Source organism: Mobula hypostoma, chromosome 8 (assembly GCF_963921235.1).
Source record: "Mobula hypostoma chromosome 8, sMobHyp1.1, whole genome shotgun sequence".
NCBI classification, from domain to species: Eukaryota; Metazoa; Chordata; class Chondrichthyes; order Myliobatiformes; family Myliobatidae; genus Mobula; species Mobula hypostoma.
In genome coordinates, this window is record NC_086104.1 from 108,966,390 (window position 1) to 108,987,021 (window position 20,632).

Below are 20,632 nucleotides of genomic sequence, written 5' to 3' on the forward strand. Positions count from 1 at the left end.
AAAAGTTTTTCCTCAACTCCGTTCTAAATGGCCTACCCCTAATTCTTAAACTGTGGCCTCTGGTTCTGGACTCACCCATCAGCGGGAACATGCTTCCTGCCTCCAGCGTGTCCAATCCCTTAATAATCTTATATGTTTCAATAAGATCTCCTCTCAGCCTTCTAAATTCAAGAGTATACAAGCCCAGTTGCTCCAATCTTTCGACATATGACAGTCCCGCCATCTCGGGAATTAACTTTGTGAACCTACGCTGCACTCCTTCAATAGCAAGAATGTCCTTCCTCAAATTTGGAGACCAAAACTGCACACAGTACTCCAGGTGTGGTCTCACCAGGGCCCTGTACAGCTGCAGAAGGACCTCTTTGCTCTTATACTCAATTCCCCTTGTTATGGCCAGCATGCCATTAGCTTTCTTCACTGCCTGCTGTACTTGCATGCTTGCTTTCAGTGACTGATGTACAAGAACACCTAGATCTCGTTGTGCTTCCCCTTTTCCTAACTTGACTCCATTTAGATAATAATCTGCCTTCCTGTTTTTACCACCAAAGTGGATAACCTCACATTTATCCACATTAAACTGCATCTGCCCACTCACCCAGCCTGTCCAAGTCACCCTGCATTCTCATAACATCCTCCTCACATTTCACACTGCCACCCAGCTTTGTGTCATCGGCAAACTTGCTAATGTTACTTTTAATTCCCTCATCTAAATCATTAATATATATTGTAAACAGCTGCGGTCCCAGCACTGAACCCTGCGGTACCCCACTGGTCACCGTCTGCCATTCCGAAAGGGACCCGTTAATCGCTACTCTTTGTTTTCTGTCAGCCAGCCAATTTTCAATCCATGTCAGTACTCTGCCCCCAATACCATGTGCCCTAATTTTGCCCACTAATCTCCTATGTGGGACTTTATCAAAGGCTTTCTGAAAGTCCAGGTACACTACATCCACTGGCTCTCCCTTGTCCATTTTCATAGTTACATCCTCAAAAAATTTCAGAAGATTAGTCAAGCACGATTTCCCCTTCGTAAATCCATGCTGACTCAGACCAATCCTGTTACTACTATCCAGATGTGTCATAATTTCATCTTTTATAATTGACTCCAGCATCTTTCCCACCACCGACATCAGGCTAACCGGTTTATAATTCCCTGTTTTCTCTCTTCCTCCCTTCTTGAAGAGAGGGACAACATTAGCCACCCTCCAATCCACAGGAACTGATCCTGAATCTATAGAACATTGGAAAATGATTACCAATGCATCCATGATTCCTAAAGCCACCTCCTTAAGTACCCTGGGATGCAGACCATCAGGTCCCGGGGACTTATCAGCCTTCAGACCCAACAGCCTATCCAACACCATTTCCTGCCTAATATAAATTTCCTTCAATTCATCCATTACCCTAGGTCCTTTGGCCACTATTATATCTGGGAGATTGTTTGTGTCTTCCCTAGTGAAGATAGATCCAAAGTACCTGTACAGCTTGCCTGCCATTTCCTTGTTCCCCATAATAAATTCACCCGCTTCTGTCTTCAAGGGCCCAATTTTGGTCTTAACCATTTTTTTCCTTTTCACATACCTAAAGAAGCTTTTACTATCCTTTATATTCTTGGCTAGTTTACCTTCGTACCTCATTTTTTCTCCGTGTATTGCCTTTTTAGTTACCTTCTGTTGCTCTTTAAAAGTTTCCCAATCCTCCGGCTTCCCACTCGTTTTTGCTATGTTATACTTCTTCTCTTTTATTCTTATACTGTCCATTACTTCCCTTGTGAGCCATGGCCTCCCCTTACTCCCCTTAGGATCTTTCTTCCTCTTTGGAATGAACTGATCCTGCACCTTCCGCGTTATTCCCAGAAACACTTGCCATTGCTGTTCCACTGTCATCCCTGCTAGGGTAATTTTCCATTGAAATTTGGCCAGCTCCTCCCTCATAGCACCATAGTTCCCTTTGTTCAACTGTAATACTGACACTTCCGAGTTTCCCTTCTCCCTCTCAAATTGTAGATTAAAACTTATCATATTCTGGTCACTACCTCCTAATGGCTCCTTTACCTCGAGGTCGAGGTCTAGTATGGGATTAGACAAAGTCAAGATGGACTTACAGAGGGAAAAGCATGTTTGACAAACTGAGCAGAGTTTTTAGAGGACATAATTGTCAAAGTTAATAAGTAATTCATGACTATTCCTGTCCTTATGTTGGAATTTGGCCCGAAACATCAACTGTTTATTCCTCTCCATAGGTGCTGCCTGACCTGCTCTGTTCCTCCAGCATTTCGTATGTGCTGCTCAGCATTTCCAGCACCTGAAGAATCGCTTGTGTGACTGACTTGAAGGAGGTTTGTACCATCTGGAGTCAAACTAAGATCCTCCAGTCTTTTAAAAGTAACACAGGGCTATGTTTGGGAATAATCACGAGGTGAAGGGTTCTGATGTAAAGTCTGGGCCCAAAACTTCGACAATTTATTCCCTTCCATCAATGCTGTCTGATCTACTGAGTTCCTCAAGCATTTTGTTCCTGATACTCAGGATTGGTAAGTGTTTGGATTTTTGATTTTAAAAAATTTGGAAGTCCAAATACTTTGATAAAGTCTGACGTAAGAGGAAAATATGCAGAATTAAAGCACATGAGATGGGGTATGAGATACTGGGATGTAAGATATTGGAATGTAACATACTGAGGTGTAGTATACTGGCAGGGCATGATAATTATTTGACAGGCAGAAATTCTAAATACACTGGAGAAAGTGTGTGAACATAGTATTGAGGCAGAGAATAGGCCATAATGCTGAAACAGATATAAAGGGATGATCAGCACATCCCTGCTCCTGTTCTCTGTGTTTCAAAAGGGGGAGGTGGTTATTAGGTTTCACTAGGGAGCTGGGGCAGGGGCTGGTGTAGGAAATGGCAGGAAAGAAGTGGAAAATAGAATACATTGCAGGTAAGTGTATGGTTATAAAATTTGGTAGAAGGAATAAAGGCATAATCTAATTTCAAAATGGGAGTGAAATCAGAGGTGCAAAGGATCTTAGGATGCCTCATGCAGGATTCCCTAAAGGTTAACTTGCAGGTGAGTTGGTGGTGAAGGAAGGCAAATACAATGTTGGCATGCATTTGAGAGGACTAGAATATAAGAGCAAGCTTGTAATGCTGAAGCTTTATAAAGCATTGGTCAGGCCACACTAGGAGTATTGCAAGAGGTTTTGGGACCCTTATCTAAGAAAGTTTGTGCTGGGTTGGAGAGGGTCCAGAGGAGGCGAACGAGAATGATTCTGGGAATGAAAGTGTTAATGTATGAAGAGCGTTTGTTGGCCCTGAGCCTGTACTCACTGGAGTTTAGAAAAATGAGGGTGGATTTTATTGAAACATATTGAATATTGAAAGTCCTAGATAGAGTGGATGTGGAGAGGATGTTTTCTATAGTGGGAGGGTCTAAGACCAGAGGGCACAGCCTCAAAATAGAAGAACATCCCTTTAGAACAGAGATGAGGTGGAATTTCTTTAGCTAGAGCATGGTGAATCTGTGGAATTCATTGCCACAGATGGCTGTGGAGGCCAAGTCATTGTGTATATTTAAAGCAGAGATCATAGGTTCTTGATTAGTCAGGGCATTAAAGGTTACGAGGGAAGACAGGAGAATGGGGTTGAGAAGGATGATAAATCAGCCATGATGGAATGGCAGAGCAGATTTGATGGGCTGAATGGCCTAATTCTGCTCGTATGCCTTCTAGTTTTCTGAGTGAAATGACTATAAGCCAGTGCACCAAGTGCCAGTGCTGGATGGTTATGTGCCAGGGTAAAAGGGCACTCCGAAGCTGAAGGCAGATGCTACTCTAAACTGAACTGTGATGAAGACCTATGCAATAGAAAGTGTGCACACAGTTTTAGGTCATTAACTACTCTTGTACACTCAGAGGTCACTTTATCAGCTTCACCTGAACACCTGCTGTTAATGCAAATACTTAACCAGCCAATCGTGTTACAGCAACTCAATACATAAAAGCATGCAGACATGGTCAAGAGGTTGCTCAGACCAAACACCAGAATGGGGAAAAAATGTGAACTAAGTGACATTGACAATGGAAGGTTTGTTGGTGCCAGACAGGGTGGTTTGGGCATCTCAGAAACTGCTGATCTCCTAGGATTTTAACACACAACGGTCTCTAGGGTTTACAGAAAACAGTGCAAAATACAAAAAAAATATCCAGTGAGCGTTAGCTCTGTGAACAAAAGGGTTTGGTAATCATGGAGTTCAGAGGAGAATGGCCAGGCTGGTTCAAGCTGTTAGGAAAATGACAGTAACTCAAATAGCCATGTGATACAACAGTGGTGTGCAGAAGAGCATCTCTTGTACAACACATCAAACCTTGAAACAGATGGGCTACAGCAGCACAGGACCACAAACATACACTCAGTGGCCACTTTATTAGGTACAGAAGAGAGCTAATGAAGTAGCCACTGAGTTTGCACTCTTCTACTCTTCGGATAATTTCAATCACACCTTCTTGGTGAGAGCAACAGCATGTCCCTGTTATTGTTGAGGGAAGTATATTCCTCACCTCCATCTCTTGCTTCTGCCTGCCATTCCATGCACACATCACTGAGTCTGGGACAACCATTGTTCCACATCCTGAATTCTTTCTGGACACCTCCAGCTTCTATTCCTCTGTCTGCTGGGAATTTGCTCATTACTTGCTGCCAATAAGCTGTTCCTCCCTGTCGCCCATTCTGGGCTCTGGTGGACCAAAGAGCTGACTTCCAGGGGTAAAAATGAGTGTGGTATTGAGGTAGCATCTGACCGAGTGTGGTAGCAAGCAGCCGTGGGTATCAATGAGAAGATGCAGTGGTTGATGTCATAAACAGGATAAAAGAAGATGGGTGTGCTTCTCCATTCATCCAGGTTATCACTGCAAAATTGCTTCATTGCAACACCCTTGGCTCAAAACATCTTCAACTCCTTCGCCAATCACCTGAAACTCAGCAACAAATGAAGCAGCCTGCACCGCTGGACGTGGACAACGCTGCCAGCACCGCGGTGCAGGTCTGAGCAAGGCTCCATCGTCAGAACTGAACCCTTGTCTGCTCTCTCAGTTGCAAGTACCTCGAGGAACAGGTGAGTTAGCCACGGTATTCAAAATAAAAACGTGTTCCTCAGTTCTCCAGAGACGCTGCCTGACTTGCTGAGTTTCTTCTGCATTTTGTGTCTGTTATTCTGGATTTGCTGCATCTGCAAAGTCTCTTGTGCTTAGCCCTCAGTTAACATGTCTGAAAATAAAGATTCCTTAGTTATTATCACATTGGCTTTTCATCCACTACCATAGATCCATGGGTGACATCTGTTGCAGAGTGATCAAGCCTACTTGTGCAAGAGACTACTGCTAAAGATAATTCTGACTGCTGAAATCCAACTTAAAAAGGAAGATAGCTTAATATTAATGATCTAGTTACTAACAATAAATTTACAAAGAAAATATAGACTCATAGAAGACCACAGCACAGAAACAGATCCTTTGGCCCATGTAGTCTGTGCCAAAGTGTGAACTTGCCCAGCCACATCAACCTGCACCTAGACCATAGCCCTCCATGCCCCTCCCATCCATGTAGTTATCCAAACATAATTGTTGCAATCGTTTCTGCATCCACTCTCTGTTCACAGCTCATTCCACACTCACACCATCCTCTGAGTAAAGAAGCTCCCCTTCAGTTTTCCCTAAAATACTTCACCTCTGACCTCTAGTTTTAGTCTTACTCAGGCTCAGATGAAAAAGCCTGCTTGCATTTACCCTATCTATACCCCTCATAATTTTATATCGGCCATTGGTTATGTGCTGTGTTATATGACGAGGGTGATTATGGTCTTTCCATGACCATGATTGTCCTTGGCAAACTTTCCTACAGAAGTGGTTTGCCATTGCGTTCTTCTGGGCAGTGTCTTTACAAGACAGGTGACCCCAGCCTTTATCGATGCTCTTCAGAGATTGTCTGCCTGGTGTCAGTGGTTGCATAAGCAGGACTTGTGATGTGCGCCGGCTTCTCATATGACCATCCACCACCTGCTCCCATGGCTTCACATGACCCACACTGGGGGCTAAGCAGATGCTACACCTTGCCCAAGGGTAACCTGCTGATTAGTGGAGGGAAGGAGCATCTTACACCTCCTTTGGTAGAGAGGTAGCTCCACCATACCGACCCACCAATTATATATACCTTTATCAAATCTCCTCTCATTCTCCTACACTCCAGGGAGTAAAGTCCTGATCTATTCAACCTTTCCCTATAACTCGGATCCTCAAGTTCTTGCAACATCCTTGTGAATTTTCTCTGTACTCTTTCAATCCTACTGACAACTTTCCTGTAGGTTGGTGACCAGAACTACACATAATAATCTAAATTTGGTCTCACCAACATCTTATATAACTTCAACATAACTCTTGTACTCAATACTTTGATTTATGAAGATCAATATGCCAAAAGCTCTCTATGTCTCTATTTACCTGTGATGCCAATTTCAAGGAATTATGGATCTGTGTCCCCAGATCCCTCTCTTCTACAGCACTCCTTAGTGTCCTCCACTGTGCAAATCCTACCCTGGTTAGTCCTCCGAAGGTGCAACACCTCAACACTTGTCTGCATTAAATTCCATCTACCATTTGTCATTCATATAGATAACAAACGACAGCACACTCAGCGGCATTCCCTGCAGCACACCACATCACAGGTCTCCAGTCAGAGGGGCAACTGAACTCTGACCTCTATGATTACCAAACCCTTTGTTCACAGAGCTACTGCTCACTGGATATATTTTTGTATTTTGCACCGTTCTCTGTAAACTCCACATCGTTCGGGAGGCTGAGGGGTTGATTGACAGGACATATAGGGAGTTAGTTATACCAAAGATCAGGATACAGGTAACTGGGTGATTGTCAGGAGGGGGAAAGGGGATAGGCAGCCAGTGCAGAGTAATCCTGTGGCCATTCCTCTGAATAATGTATACCACTTTGGATACTATTGGGGGATGACCTAGCAGGGGAAAGCCACAATGTTCAGGTCTCAGGTCTGACTATGGCTCAAAAGGGAAGTGGGGAGTAGAGGCAAGTTGTATTGAGGGGGGATTTGTATGTTAGGGGAACAGAAAGGAGAATCTGTGGATGAGAATGAGATGGTAGGTTGCCTCCCTGGTGCCAGGGTCAGGAGCATCTCAGATCGAGTCCACAGCGTTCTTAAGTGGGAGGGTGAGCAGTCACAGGTTGCGGTCCATGTCAGTACCAATAACATGGGTAGGAGGGGAGACAAGGTCCTGCAAAGTGAATTCAGGGAGTTAGGTGATAAGTTAAAGGAGAGGACCTCTAGAGCTGTGATCTCAGGATTGCTACCCGTGCCATGTGCTAGTGTGAGGCTAGAAATAGAAAGGTCATACAGTTTGGGTTGGGGGGTGGGAATCAAATTAAAGAGGCTAGGCGTGAGGAGGTTAGTTCACAACAGAGGGATGGGAACCAGTGCAGAGAGACAGAGGGGTGTAAAGTGAGCGTAGAAGCAAAAAGTACAAAGGAGAAAAGTAAAAGTGGCAGGCCGACAAATCCAGGGCAAGCAATAAAAAGGGCTAAGAGAGTTGTAAAAGAGCGCCTGAAGGCTTTATGTGTCAATGCAAGGAGCATTCGTAATAAGGTGGATGAATTGAAAGTGCAGATTGTTATTAATGATTATGATATAGTTGGGATCACAGAGACATGGCTCCAGGGTGACCAGGGATGGGAGCTCAACGTTCAGGGATATTCAATATTCAGGAGGGATAGACATGAAGGAAGGGGAGGTGAGGTGGCGTTGCTGTTTAAAAAAGAGATTAACGCAATAGAAAGGAAGGACATAAGCCGGGAAGATGTGGAATCGATATGGGTAGAGCTGCGTAACACTAAGGGGCAGAAGACGCTGGTGGGAGTTGTGTACAGGCCACCTAACAGTAGTAGTGAGGTCGGAGATGGTATTAAACAGGAAATTAGAAATGTGTGCAATAAAGGAACAGCAGTTATAATGGGTGACTTCAATCTACATGTAGACTGGGTGAACCAAATTGGTAAAGGTGCTGAGGAAGAGGATTTCTTGGAATGTATGCGGGATGGTTTTTTGAACCAACATGTCGAGGAACCAACTAGAGAGCAGGCTATTCTGGACTGGGTTTTGAGCAATGAGGAAGGGTTAATTAGCGATCTTGTCGTGAGAGGCCCCTTGGGTAAGAGTGACCATAATATGGTGGAATTCTTCATTAAGATGGAGAGTGACATAGTTAATTCAGAAACAAAGGTTCTGAACTTAAAGAGGGGTAACTTTGAAGGTATGAGACGTGAATTAGCTAAGATAGACTGGCAAATGACACTTAAAGGATTGACGGTGGATATGCAATGGCAAGCATTTAAAGGTTGCATGGATGAACTACAACAATTGTTCATCCCAGTTTGGCAAAAGAATAAATCAAGGAAGGTAGTGCACCCGTGGCTGACAAGAGAAATTAGGGATAGTATCAATTCCAAAGAAGTAGCATACAAATTAGCCAGAGAAAGTGGCTCACCTGAGGACTGGGAGAAATTCAGAGTTCAGCAGAGGAGGACAAAGGGCTTAATTAGGAAGGGGAAAAAAGATTATGAGAGAAAACTGGCAGAGAACATAAAAACGGACTGTAAAAGCTTTTATAGATATGTAAAAAGGAAAAGACTGATAAAGACAAATGTAGGTCCCTGCAGACAGAAACAGGTGAATTGATTATGGGGAGCAAGGACATGGCAGACCAATTGAATAATTACTTTGGTTCTGTCTTCACTAAGGAGGACATAAATAATCTTCCAGAAATAGTAAGGGACAGAGGGTCCAGTGAGATGGTGGAACTGAGTGAAATACATGTTAGTAGGGAAGTGGTGTTAGGTAAATTGAAGGGATTGAAGGCAGATAAATCCCCAGGGCCAGATGGTCTGCATCCCAGAGTGCTTAAGGAAGTAGCCCAAGAAATAGTGGATGCATTAGTGATAATTTTTCAAAACTCGTTAGATTCTGGACTAGTTCCTGAGGATTGGAGGGTGGCTAATGTAACCCCACTTTTTAAAAAAGGAGGGAGAGAGAAACCGGGGAATTATAGGCCGGTTAGCCTAACGTCGGTGGTGGGGAAACTGCTGGAGTCAGTTATCAAGAATGTGATAACAGCACATTTGGAAAGCGGTGAAATGGTCGGACAAAGTCAGCATGGATTTGTGAAAGGAAAATCATGTCTGACGAATCTCATAGAATTTTTTGAGGATGTAACTAGTAGAGTGGATAGGGGAGAACCAGTGGATGTGGTATATTTGGATTTTCAAAAGGCTTTTGACAAGGTCCCACACAGGAGATTAGTGTGCAAACTTAAAGCACACGGTATTGGGGGTAAGGTATTGGTGTGGGTGGAGAATTGGTTAGCAGACAGGAAGCAAAGAGTGGGAATAAACGGGACCTTTTCAGAATGGCAGGCGGTGACTAGTGGGGTACCGCAAGGCTCAGTGCTGGGACCCCAGTTGTTTACAATATATATTAATGACTTGGATGAGGGAATTAAATGCAGCATCTCCAAGTTTGCGGATGACACGAAGCTGGGTGGCAGTGTTAGCAGTGAGGAGGATGCTAAGAGGATGCAGGGTGACTTGGATAGGTTGGGTGAGTGGGCAAATTCATGGCAGATGCAATTTAATGTGGATAAATGTGAAGTTATCCACTTTGGTGGCAAAAATAGGAAAACAGATTATTATCTGAATGGTGGCCGATTAGGAAAAGGGGAGGTGCAACGAGACCTGGGTGTCATTATACACCAGTCATTGAAAGTGGGCATGCAGGTACAGCAGGCGGTGAAAAAGGCGAACGGTATGCTGGCATTTATAGCGAGAGGATTCGAGTACAGGAGCAGGGAGGTACTACTGCAGTTGTACAAGGCCTTGGTGAGACCACACCTGGAGTATTGTGTGCAGTTTTGGTCTCCTAATCTGAGGAAAGACATCTTTGCCATAGAGGGAGTACAAAGAAGGTTCACCAGATTGATTCCTGGGATGGCAGGTCTTTCATATGAAGAAAGACTGGATGAACTGGGCTTGTACTCGTTGGAATTTAGAAGATTGAGGGGGGATCTGATTGAAACGTATAAGATCCTAAAGGGATTGGACAGGCTAGATGCAGGAAGATTGTTCCCGATGTTGGGGAGGTCCAGAACGAGGGGTCACAGTTTGAGGATAGAGGGGAAGCCTTTTAGGACCGAGATTAGGAAAAACTTCTTCACACAGAGAGTGGTGAATCTGTGGAATTCTCTGCCACAGCAAACTGTTGAGGCCAGTTCATTGGCTATGTTTAAGAGGGAGTTAGATATGGCCCTTGTGGCTACAGGGGTCAGGGGGTATGGAGGGAAGGCTGGGTTCTGAGTTGGATGATCAGCCATGATCATAATAAATGGCGGTGCAGGCTCGAAGGGCCGAATGGCCTACTCCTGCACCTATTTTCTATGTTTCTATGTTTCTATGTTTAACATGTGGCTAAGGAGATGGTGCAGGAAGGAGGGCTTCAGAATTTTGGATCGTTGGGCTCTCTTTCAGGGAAGGTGAGACCTGTACAGAAGGGATGGTTTGCACTGGAACTGAAAGAGGACTAATATCCTAGTGGGAAGGTTTGCTAGGGCCGCATGGCAGTGGGGGTTTTAAACAAGAGTTGCAGGGGGTTTGGGTTCAGAGCATCAAACAGACTAGTGGAGTGTTTGTGGGGGAAGATGTCGTTAAGCCTACACACAAGGTCAGGTATAAAAAGGATGAACACAGTGGGAATAATGTTTGAGCTGCATATGCTTCAATGCAAAGAGTATTGTAGGAATGGCAGGTGAACTTAGAGTGTGGATCAGCACGTGGAATTATGGTGTTATAGCCATTAGTGAGATTTAGTTGCAGGAGGCGCAGGGTTAGAATCTTAATGTTCTGGGGCTCCATTGTTTTAGGCGTGATTTGAGCGGGTGGGGTTAAAGGGGAAGGCGTGGTATTACTAGTCAGAGAAATGTCACAGCAGTGCTCAATCAGGACAGATGGAGAGCTTGTCTAGTGAGGCTATATGGGTAGAACTGAGGAATTCAAAGGTATGACCACATGAATGCAATTATATTAGAGACCGCCCAACAGTCTGCACGATTTAGTGAAGCAAATTTGTAGAGAGATCACAGACTGCTGTAAGAAACATAATGTTGTGATAGTTGGTGATTTTAACTTTCCACATGTTGACTGGGACTCCCTTTGTCAAATGTGTTCAGTAAAGTTTCCTTAATCAGTACATAGAAATTCCACTAGTGAGAGTGTGATACTAGATTTCCTAGTGGGGAATAAGACAGGGCAGGTGACAGAAGATTGTGTAAGGGAACATTTTATATCTAGTGATCACAATATCATTAGTTTCAAAGTAAGTATGCAAAAAGACCATGGGTTGAGATTCTAAATTGGAGAAAGGCCAATTTTGATGGTATCAGAATGGTTCTGGCAAGTGTGGATTGGGAAAGGTTGTTTTTCTGGCAAAGGTGTACTTGGTAAGTGGGAACCCTTCAGAAGTGAAATATTGAGAGTACAAAGCTTGTATGTGCCTGTCAGAATAAAAGACAAGGATAACAGCTTTAGGGAACCTTAGTTTTCCAGAGATAATGAGGCCTTAGTGAAGAGAAAAAATGAGGTGCATAGCAGGTATAGGCAGGTAGGAACAAATGAGGTGCTTATGGAGTATAAGAAATGCAAGAGAATGTTTATGGAAGAAATTAGGAGGGCAAAAAGAAAGTATGAATTTAGTTGCTCTCACAGACCACATGAAGGGAAATCCCAAGGGCTTCTACAGATACATTAAGAGCAAAAGGATTGCAAGGGACAAAACTGGTCTTCTGGAAGATCAGAATGGTAATCTATGCGTAGAGTCAAAAGAGATGGGGAAGGTGTTAAATGGATTTTTTGTATCTGTATTTACTGGGGAGTTGGACACAGAGTCTATAGATGTGAGGCAATACAGCAGCGAGGTCCTGGACAGAGGAGGAGGTGTTTGCTGTTTTGAAACAAATTAGAGTGGATAAATCTCCAGGGCCTGACAAGGAGTTCCCTTGGACACTGTAGAATGCGAGTGCAAACATTGAAAGGGTCCTGTAGCAGAGATATTTGAGTATCCTTAGCCACGGGTGGGGTGACAGGGGATTGGAGGATAGTTGATGTGGTTGTTGTTTAAGAAAGTCTTTAAGAATAAGCTAGGAAATTGTAGGCTAGTGAGCCTGACATTAGTTGTTGGAAAGTTATTGGAAGGTATTCTAAGCAACAGAATATATAAGTATTTAGATAGACAAGGCCTGCTCAGGGATAGTCAACATGGCTATATAGAGTTTTTTGAGAAAGTTACCAAGAAAATTGATGAAGTCAAGACACTGGATCCTGTCAACGTGGACATTATTAAGGTATTTGACAAGCTCCTGAATGGGAGGTTAGTTGAGAGGGTTCAGTCGCTTGGCGTCAAAATGAGGTAGTAAATTGGATTAGACTGTAGCTTCACTTGAGATGTAAGAGAATGGTTGTAGATGGTTGACTCTCTGACTGGAGGCCTGTGACTAGTGGAGTGCCATTGGAATTGGTGCTGTGTCCTTTGTTGTTTGTCATCTACAGCAATGATCTGGATGATAATCTTATGAACCGGATCAGAAATTTGCAGATGACATCGAGATTGGGGGTATAGTGGACAGCGAGGAAGACTACCAAATCTTACAATGGGATCTGGACCAGCTGGTGAAATGGGCTGAAAAATGGCAGATGGAATTTAATGCAGACAAGTGTGAGGTGTTGCACTCTGGGAGAACCAACCAGGGTAGGTCTTACTCAGTTGGACCCTGAAGAGTGCAGTAGAGTGGGGGGGGGGGCTTGTCTGCGAATGCAGTTCAATAATTCCTTGAAAGTGGTGTAACAGGTGGAGAGGGTCATAAAGGAATCTTTAGTGCATTGGCCTTAATGAATCAATGTACTGAGTACAGGAGTTGGGATGTAATGTTGAAATTGTATAAAACATTGGTGAGGCTAATTTTGAAGTACTGTGTCCAGTTTCGGTCATCTACCCACAGGAAAGATGTTCAATCGGGTTTGCTGGGTGGCCTGTTCCCTGCTGTACCTCAAAAATAAATAAGATTGAAAGAGTGCAGAGAAAATTTACAAGGATGTTGCTGGGTCTTGAGGACCTGAATTATAGGGAAAGGTCGAAGAGGTTAGGACTTAAATCTCTAGAATTTAGAAGATTGAAGATTTAATAGAGGTATACAAAACTATGAAGGGTTTAGACAGGGTAAATGCAAGCAGGATTTTTTCACTGAGGTTAGGTGAGACTAGAGCTAGAGTTCATGACTTAAGTGTGAAAGATGAAATATTTAAGGGAAACACTTTTTCACTCAGAGAATGGTGAGGGTGTGGAGAGCTGCCAATGCAGTGGTGGATGCGGAATCAATTTCAACATTTGAGAGAAATTTGGATAGGTACATGTTGGGGGGTTGGTATGGAGGGCTATAGTCCCGATTGGATTAGGCAGATTAATGATCTGACATGAATTAGATGGGCTGAAGGGCCTGTTTCTGTGCTGTAGTGTTCTATAACTCTGTGATATGCTCTATGCTCATCCGCCATACCTGTGGTATTCACTGCACTGAAATAGAAGCAACTCAGAACATTAGTCCCACCATGCTCGAACTTCCGGTTCCTGTCTTTGGATGTGGGCTTAATATCTACATTTCCCCACAACCACTCCACTCATAGCCCTGGCAGTCTAGTTTCCATCCCCATAACCCGAGTTTAAATACCTCCCGCCTCCCCAGAACAGCCCTAGCAAATCTTCCTGCAAGGATATTGGTTCCCCTTTCAGCTCTGGTGAAAACCATCCTGTTTGTACCGGTCCCACCTTCTATGCTGAAAAATGTTATGTACACAGCTGGTGACATTTCGTTTGAAAAGTAAACTTGTGCAAGTAGAGAAATGATTCGCTTTGGAGCTAAGTTGTTTTTAACCATAAACGGTAAATTTCCTAAATTCACAGCATCATATTTCTTTATAATTTATTGTTTGAAATTTCAGGATATTACTCTGGAGTTACTCAGTCTTCCTGGCATCAGGCAATAGTGTTTGGAAAAAGACTTCATTTAACTCAGTTAACAAAGGTAAGAACTACAGTACTTTCACTTCAAAAGTAAATAGCTTGCATTACAATGGCATATTTCATGACCTTAAAGTATCGTAAAGTATTTCAAAGCAATGGTTATTTGTAGGTAATCTATCTGGAATAAAGAGTGCACGATCCCGCAATGGCAAGATGGGACTCTTAATGCTCCCTGGGACGCTATTCTGGGTGTCCAGTACAATGACAGAGAATATTGTAGACTGAAGTTTGTAAATTATGTTAACTTGGGTGAAATACTAATGGAGGCAGACGGCACTTGAAGATTGTAGTAGGGTAAGAGAGTAAGAAGATGTATCACAAAATGATCTGAGTGTGAGCTGTCTACTATTTGGATCTGAGGAAGACAAACCAAATTTAATTCTCATTCCCCACATGGCAACATAACAACCAGTGTGCTTACCTATCAGCCAGACCACACACACTGCTAGCCTCAGGGTGAGAGCATGAATTTTAAAAAGACGCCCAGACAATGGCGATATCTTCCACTGTAAGTAGGTAACTGTTCACCAGCCAAGCTACATCTAGAGCAGTAGTAGTAGAAATCACTTGGATTGAGTATAATGTTCTTCTGAGGGGTAATTCTCTTCATGGCGAGCGGCTGTGCGTGACTTTGTTTGATGTGGGGAGGGTGATGGACAGCCACCACACAGATCGTGGTCAGGGCCCGGTGCCATGGAGTGCCAGATGGGGACTGGGGACCCTTCACTGCTGCAGCCTTCCTCCGCCGTCACTGCCATTCCGATGTGTTATGGTCACCCTCCAGCTGAGCATCGTCATACGGCACTGAGGTCTTTGTGTGGGCGGAGCCTCCCCCTTGATCTTCCTGCCCTGGGCAACCCTACCAGCGGCTAAGCTCCAAGCGGCATCACCCTCGGCATCTCTGGTACCCACAACTCTCTCCACCACAACAAGGTGACGACCCTCAGAGAGGTCGTAATGAGTAAAACTTCGGTAAAAGCACACTAAACTCATGGACTGTGGGAGCACATGAATGTGACCAGCTGACCTTGAATTCTGCTGGTAAGTGCCCAACCATTCTGCTGGAACATGTTTTCCTGACAGCTAAAGAATCATCATATAGTCCAACACAGGTCACTGAGTCCATAAAAACTAAAGGGTAAAGTCAAATCCCCTGCTTTTTTGCTATACCCTTCTGTTTTTTAATCAATAATTATTTATTCAATTCTTCAAAGAAACCTATAGTCTTTACCTTTAAAATAGTGCAAAACAAACTTTTTTCTTATGCTGTCTGTTTCTTTTGCCAATCTGTGGCAGCTGGAAATAAACTTTTCAGTAAATAAAAATGGCTTGCTTTTATCTCCTCCATCAAAAACTTTCATGATTGTAAACACTCCTTTAGTGAGCATTACGCCCCTGAGTCCAAGTCATTATGTCCATCAAATCTTACATCAGTATAATCGTTCGTATATAGGCTGTCCAATCCTGTTGGTATCACCTGATCCATGATGTCACCTGTCTGGCTGGCCTTTGCTGCTTGGTTTCAATTTAGCAGATATAAGAGGCAGAGTTCTAAGAGCCTGAGCTGACCATGAATGGGAATGAAAGGGTTAACATATAAGGGGCATTTGATGGCTCTGGGCCTGTACTGGCTGAAGTTTAGAAAGATGGGGGGGGGGGCAGGTGGATCTCATTGAAACCTATTGAATATTGAAAGGCCCAGATAGATTGGATGTGCAGAGAATATTTTCGTAGTGGGAGAGTCTAGGACAAGAGGGTACAGCCTCAGAATAGGAGGGCATCCCTTTGGAACAGAGATGAGGAGGAACTTCTTTAGCCAGAAGGTGGTTGATCTGTGGAATTCATTGCCGCAGATGGCTGTGTGGAAGCCAAATCATTTGGTATATTTGAAATGGAGGTTGATAGGTTCTTGATTAGTGAGAGTAAAGTGATGGGGAGAAAGCAGGAGAATGGGATTGAGAGGGATAATAAATCAGCCATGATGGATTGGCATAGCAGAATCAATGGGCCAAATGTCCCAATTCTGCTCCTATGTCTTATAGTGGTATTGTCTAACATTCCCTACACTCTTGGCCAGATCCCTCAGGTGTGCTTAAAATTAAATTAAGCAACATGAATTGACAGCAGACTTTGCAATGAAGAAATTGAAAAGCTGGGAAAGGTGAGGCAGGATCTGTTGTTGAACTATTGATAAGTTGGCATGGTTTCTTGTTAACAATTATAGTTATGTGAATAAATCACCCTGTTCATTTCTTTACCGATCGTTGTTGAATATTTATGTCTTACAGACGTGATAGACCAAACAAAATGAATTATAGTGAAGAATATGAATATGATTACCCGTATAACTTCAGTGAAGATTATTATGACGGTGTGGAAACATTGTGCAGAATGAGTGAGAACAAGACACTTTCACCATTGTTCATTCCAATATTTTATTCATTTATTGCTACCATGGGCATTATCGGCAATGGTTTGGTTGTTGTAATCTATTTGTCCTACAAGAGGGTTAGATCTATGACTGACATGTTTCTCATGAATTTGGCCATAGCTGATATACTTTTCGTGGTTACCCTGCCATTTTGGGCTGTAGATGCCCCTGAAGGATGGATCTTTAAGGACACTGGGTGTAAAATTCTCAAGGGCATATACAGTATCAATTTTTACAGTGGCATGTTATTGCTAGGTGCTATTAGCATTGATCGATATATTGCTATTGTCCATGCAACAAGGTCTTTTAATTACAAGGGAAAAACACTGGTTTACAGTAAAATTGTTTGTATATTCATCTGGCTTTATGGAATTATTGTATCCTTGCCAACATTCATTTTTACCACAAGCTATGAGTTCAAGACAACAGGAAAAATGGTGTGTGAAATGAAATACCCAAAACACAATTCGCATATATGGAAGGCAGCTGCTCCAGCACTACAGCTAACACTTGGTTTCTTTGTACCTCTGTTTATTATGATTTACTGTTACTCTCTGATAATTAAGACACTTCTCCAAGCCAGAAACTTCCAGAGACACAAGGCATTTCGGGTTGTAATCGCAGTAGTAGCAGCTTTTGTGGTTTGTCAAGTGCCATACAATGTTGTTATAATTTATGATATGTTTAGGACAAACAGCTGTGAAACTTTCCAGGCAAAGGCTATTGTCCGCATAGTGACACAGTCTATTGCCTTTCTCCATTGCTGTCTGAACCCTGTCCTTTACGCCTTTATTGGTGTTAAATTCAGAATGTATTTATTGAAGATTATACAAGACATCTGCTGCTTAAGCAAAAAGAACATTTCATTACGCTACAGCTCAGTAAGGCCTATCACTGAAACGTTTGTGTTAAGGCGTACATCTGACTTTGACATTGACAACTTATCATCCTTTACAATGTGATCGTCTGCTTATTTTTGTAGTTATGCATATCTCATGAAATTTCACAATAAGCATTTAAATGCTCTATAATCTCTCATTTCAAATTCTGCATACTATTTAAATAAGAATTACACACGGTGTCCACTTTATTCGGTACCTCTTCTGTCTAATAAAGTGGCCACTGAGTGTATGCTCATGTCCTTCTGCTGTTTGAGCCCATCCACTTCACGATTTGACGTATTGTGCGTCCAGGGATGCTCTTCTGCAGGCCACTGTTGTAACGTGTGGTTATTTGAGTTACTGTCTCCTTCCTGTCAGCTTGAACCAGTCTAGCCATTCTCCTCTGACCTCTCTCATTAACAAGTCAGTTTTGCAAAAGGACTGCTACTCAATTGGATGTTCTTTTTTTGTTTTTCCCACCATTCTCTGTAAACTCTAGAGATTGTCGTGTGCGTGAAAATCCCAGGAGATCAGTAGTTTTTGAGATACTCAAATCACCCCATCTAGCACCAACAATCATTCCACAGTCAAAGTCACTTAGATCACATTTCTTCTCCATTCTCATGTTTGGTCTGAACAACAACTGAACCTCTTGACCAGGTCTGCATGCTCTTATTCATTGAATTGCTGCCATATGATTGGCTGATTATTAACATTAAAGAGCAGGTGTACAGGTGTATCTCATAAAGTGGCCACTGAGTTCAAGTATAGTACTTGAGACCCTGTACACTCTTTCTCACCACAGACCATTTATATTCTATCCTTGAGTGAATTTGTGGAATATGTTAGTTAAAGTTCACTAGAGTAAATAACTTCCACAGAAATAAAACTGTATACAGTCTGTTCCTTGGCACAAAAATAAGTCCAAGGTTTCAATCTAGCTATCCATAAAACTTCATTTTTAAAGTTGTGTTTTAAGACTTTTTACATTTTAAAAGGGAGGAGAGAAGCAAATTTTATTGCAATATATCAGGAAAATATTAGCAATTTGGTAGCACAGATGTGTGCAGCACCACAACATTATAGGTTTCAGGTTTTCACACTCAATGAAATACTTCACAAGATCTATATCATTCCACTATGGGAAGTGAAGGTAACAGGAAAACTTAGAACACCATCTAGGATTTCCTACAAAATAAAGGAGCAGTACGAACTCCTGTGGAATTATTTCGTTGAGAACGAAGAGATCGGTGCAAATGAGCCACAAACAAGAAGGGAGAGGGATAATATTGAAAAATGGGGAAAGATTGGGAGGAGTCTACATACAGAATCCAGCCAAGCTTTACACCATTAGGCAACATCCCAGAATTCTCCATTGACAAGCCCACATTCTGCCACATATTCAGAGCTGATTATATTGAAAACTGACAGCAATTTCGATTACATTGCAAAATGTAAATAAAGCCTGAAACTGATTAATAAAATTACAGGCGGTGATGTTGGAGCCACAATATTTCAAGGAGTAACTGAAATGACCCCTGGACTGAAAAGGTTAATGGATTTGATGGATCTGGGTCTGTACTCACTGGAGCTTAGAAGAATGGGGGGGGGTGGGGTGGATGGATCTCATTAAAACCTATCAAAAATTGAAAGGCCTAGATAGAGTGGACATCAAGAGGATGGTTCCTATAGTGGGGGAATCTAGGACCAGAGGGCACAGCCTCAGAATACAAGAATGTCCCTTTAGAATAGAAGTGAGCTGGAACTGCCTGACCTGATGAGTTCCTCCATCATTTTATGTGTGATGCGATAACTAAAGTATGGAAGATGACTCATTATCTCAAGATGTAGGAACCTTCTTGTTGTCTATGCAAAATTGCTGAACTTGAGTAATTAATTCAGTGACATTTTCTGTACACTGCCATGTTGTACCAAATCTCTTGCCTTATAATGTACATATAGAATTTTTAATGTTTTAAAGATAAGCTGATCACTAGAAGTTCATTTTCAACTATACAATACTTACTAGAGTTTCTTCTTTCCTCTGATAGTTTTTATTTTATAATTGTAACTGTAGTATGTATTTTGTATTATTATGCCACAATTTTTAAACCTGGTAAGGGCAGATTAATTTTGTGGGTGCAATTCTGATATGTTGCATTTTAAATGCCAATGTACATGACAGAACAGGAAAATACTTTGATTTTTAATGAAGGTGTTTAAAATGTGGATGTCATTTTAGGATACGTACTTCATGTAAATATATTAGGTCAATGATTGTGTCAGTTCAAAATGATTTTTAAACAAATTGTATAAAAGAGTATTCTAGCTATGTTTGATTTCTATGTGTGTTGTTGCTGGATGTTCAGGAAGTTGAATGAAACCCCAAATGTTTTCCTCCTCTGGAGAACATTTGTTACAAGTCATGTGTTCAAAGTACTGTATCATGTAGATGCATAAATAATACAAGGCTTTCTTTCTAAGGAACTTGGCATTGAAGTGGGAAGCTGACTTTGCTTCTTTTCTCAGATGCTCTGCTGTAGAAAATGCTAACCTGAGACAAAAAGAGAAGACAAAGGTAAAACAGACAGAATGCAATAGGCCTTGGCTGCTTTCCTCGGTGGTCAGTTCACAAGATTATTTGTTATGGGCCCTTGTAAACATGTTTGCCTCACCTGGAATCAAGTCAGTTATAAACAAATATAAGCAGATAAGCAAAAGGGAAATCTTTTGATAAAGCAACTGCAGATTGTCTCTTATTCGTGAATCTTTTGATAAAAATATGTTTGTATAAAAGTGATATTATTATTCTGATGTATAGCTTGCCGAATGGATTAAAAACTTTTTAAGTCAGTGATTATTCTGTATTGTGTATAAATAAATATGTGCTACAAATCATTTTTTGCATTCTACAATTATTTCTGACAGTGATTGGCCATCCAATGTATGCACAGTGGCCACTTTATTAGGTACCTCCTGTACCTAACTAAGTAGCCACTGGGTGTATGTTCATGATCTTCTGCTGCTGTAGCCCAGAAGGTTCGACACATTGTGCATTCAGAGATGCTCTTTGGGACACCACTGTTGTAACATGTGGTTATTGGGGTTACTGTCGCCTTCCTGTC

General features: G+C 42.3%; 1 protein-coding gene across 3 annotated transcripts in view; it reads left to right on the forward strand.

Annotated features, from left to right (window-relative positions):
- The window catches only part of ccr6a (chemokine (C-C motif) receptor 6a), a 59,155-nt gene extending 38,771 nt beyond the window's left edge, over positions 1–20,384 (forward strand). Inside the window, exons 2-5 of one of the 3 annotated variants that reach the window (XM_063055185.1) lie at positions 2,243–2,338; positions 4,900–5,112; positions 14,114–14,196; positions 16,484–20,384. In XM_063055185.1, coding sequence (XP_062911255.1) covers positions 16,503–17,588 — 1,086 coding nt within the window. In that variant the 5' untranslated portion in view covers positions 2,243–2,338; positions 4,900–5,112; positions 14,114–14,196; positions 16,484–16,502 and the 3' untranslated portion in view covers positions 17,589–20,384. Of the gene's footprint in view, positions 1–2,242; positions 2,339–2,428; positions 2,534–4,899; positions 5,113–14,113; positions 14,197–16,483 lie in introns of those variants that run through there. The other 2 variants (XM_063055186.1, XM_063055187.1) reach the window with 2 other exon arrangements.
- Positions 20,385–20,632: the final 248 nt, after the last annotated feature.